The sequence below is a fragment of the Tinamus guttatus genome, unplaced genomic scaffold (assembly GCF_059628265.1).
Source record: "Tinamus guttatus ecotype Peru unplaced genomic scaffold, ASM5962826v1 Tinamus_guttatus_pri_ptg000477l, whole genome shotgun sequence".
Classification (NCBI taxonomy): domain Eukaryota; kingdom Metazoa; phylum Chordata; class Aves; order Tinamiformes; family Tinamidae; genus Tinamus; species Tinamus guttatus.
The window spans coordinates 178006-179634 of record NW_028289011.1 but is presented as its reverse complement, the minus strand read 5'-3'; the positions used below and the strand labels follow the sequence as shown (position 1 = coordinate 179634).

Sequence of the window (1629 nt, the reverse complement as noted above, 5' to 3'; positions counted from 1 at the left end):
AGTGAAGATATTAAGATGCTTAGAGGACAGGGTCCATTTCAGGCACTTCTGTTCAGAAGGGTAAGCTGGAGATGAATCCTTCCCCAAAATTTTTTCCTTCAAAAAGAGCTGTCATGAGTGATGCCATTTGCACAAGAGTAATTAGAGAATATTGCTATTGAGTCACTGGATCAAATCCCCTTCACTCAGTTCATGGTGCCCATCCCCTGGTCTCCTCACCAAATACATGAGGCAGTTGAACACCTCCATTTACACCACCCACAAGAGCAGGACTGACTGACACAAGCACAAATGAAGAGCACACTCAGCCAGCACAAACCAGAGTTCAGACAAGGGAGTTGAACAAGGTGAAGGAGAGAGGAAAATGTGGCTTTACTAAGAGGAGTAGAAGGACTTTTGCTCAGAGAAGCCTATTCTAATGTGTTGATGCTTTTTCCTCATTGGACAGTGCTTCGAAACAACAGCAACTCCTTCAACGAGTTCCTCCTCCTGCCATTCGCAGACAGGCGGGAGCTGCAGCTCTTGCACTTCTCGCTCTTCCTGGCCATCTACCTGGCTGCCCTCCTGGCCAATGGCCTCATCATCACAGCCGTAGCCTGCGACCACCGCCTCCACACCCCCATGTACTTCTTCCTCCTCAACCTCTCCCTCCTTGATGTTGGCTCCATCTCCACCACTCTCCCCAAATCAATGGCCAATTCTCTGTGGGACACCAGGGCCATTTCCTACTTAGGATGTGCTGCACAGGTCTTTATGTTTGCCTTTTTCATTTCAGCAGAGTATTCTCTCCTCACAGTCATGGCCTATGACCGCTACATTGCCATCTGCAGACCCCTGCACTATGGTATCCTCATGGACAGCAGAGCCTGTGTCAAAATGGCAGCAGCTGCCTGGGCATCTAATTTTCTCAATGCTCTCCTGCACTCTGGGAACATATTTTCCATACCACTGTGCCAAGGCAATGTGGTGGAGCAGTTCTTCTGTGAGCTCCCCCAGATCCTCAAGCTCTCCTGCTCAGACTCCTATCTCAGAGAAGTTGGAGTCATTGTCGTTAGCCTTTGTTTAGCTTTTGGGTGTTTCATTTTTATCGTGGTGTCCTACGTGCAGATCTTCAGAGCTGTGCTAAGGATCAGCTCTGAGCAGGGCCGGCACAAAGCCTTTTCCATGTGCCTCCCACACCTGGCCGTGGTCTGTGTGGTTGTCAGCACAGGCATGTTTGCCTACCTGAAGCCTCCCTCCATTTCCACCCCAGCTCTGGATCTGGTTGTAACTGTTCTGTACTCAGTGGTGCCTCCAGCACTGAACCCTCTCATCTACAGCATGAGGAACAAGGAACTCAGGGATGCACTAAAAAAAATGATTCAGTTGGTAATATTTCAGCAGCAATAAGCTGCAATCCCATCCTTCTACTCAAGTGATATCTAATTTCTCTCAGACAACTCCTGTGATTTTGGCATTCTTGCTTTAATAATGAGGTTTGTGCACAAGTTTCTGAATTCATCCCACTTCTCCAGAGGTGTTAACCGTGTCTTTCTGGCCCAGAGGTCTCTTTTAAATGTGTCTATCATTGTGTCAGAGCTGTCGTTCCCCTAATTAAAGGGTATGTTTTCAGTGCATCTCGTGGATTGG

At 48.1% G+C, this 1629-nt stretch overlaps 1 protein-coding gene across 1 annotated transcript; it reads left to right on the top strand.

Moving 5' to 3' along the window:
* Positions 1–621: 621 nt before the first annotated feature.
* Positions 622–1389, top strand: LOC148592925 (olfactory receptor 14C36-like). The gene has a single exon (XM_088533055.1). It carries the CDS (start codon positions 622–624, stop codon positions 1387–1389), a length of 768 nt encoding a protein of 255 aa, XP_088389181.1.
* The last annotated feature ends 240 nt before the right edge of the window (positions 1390–1629 follow it).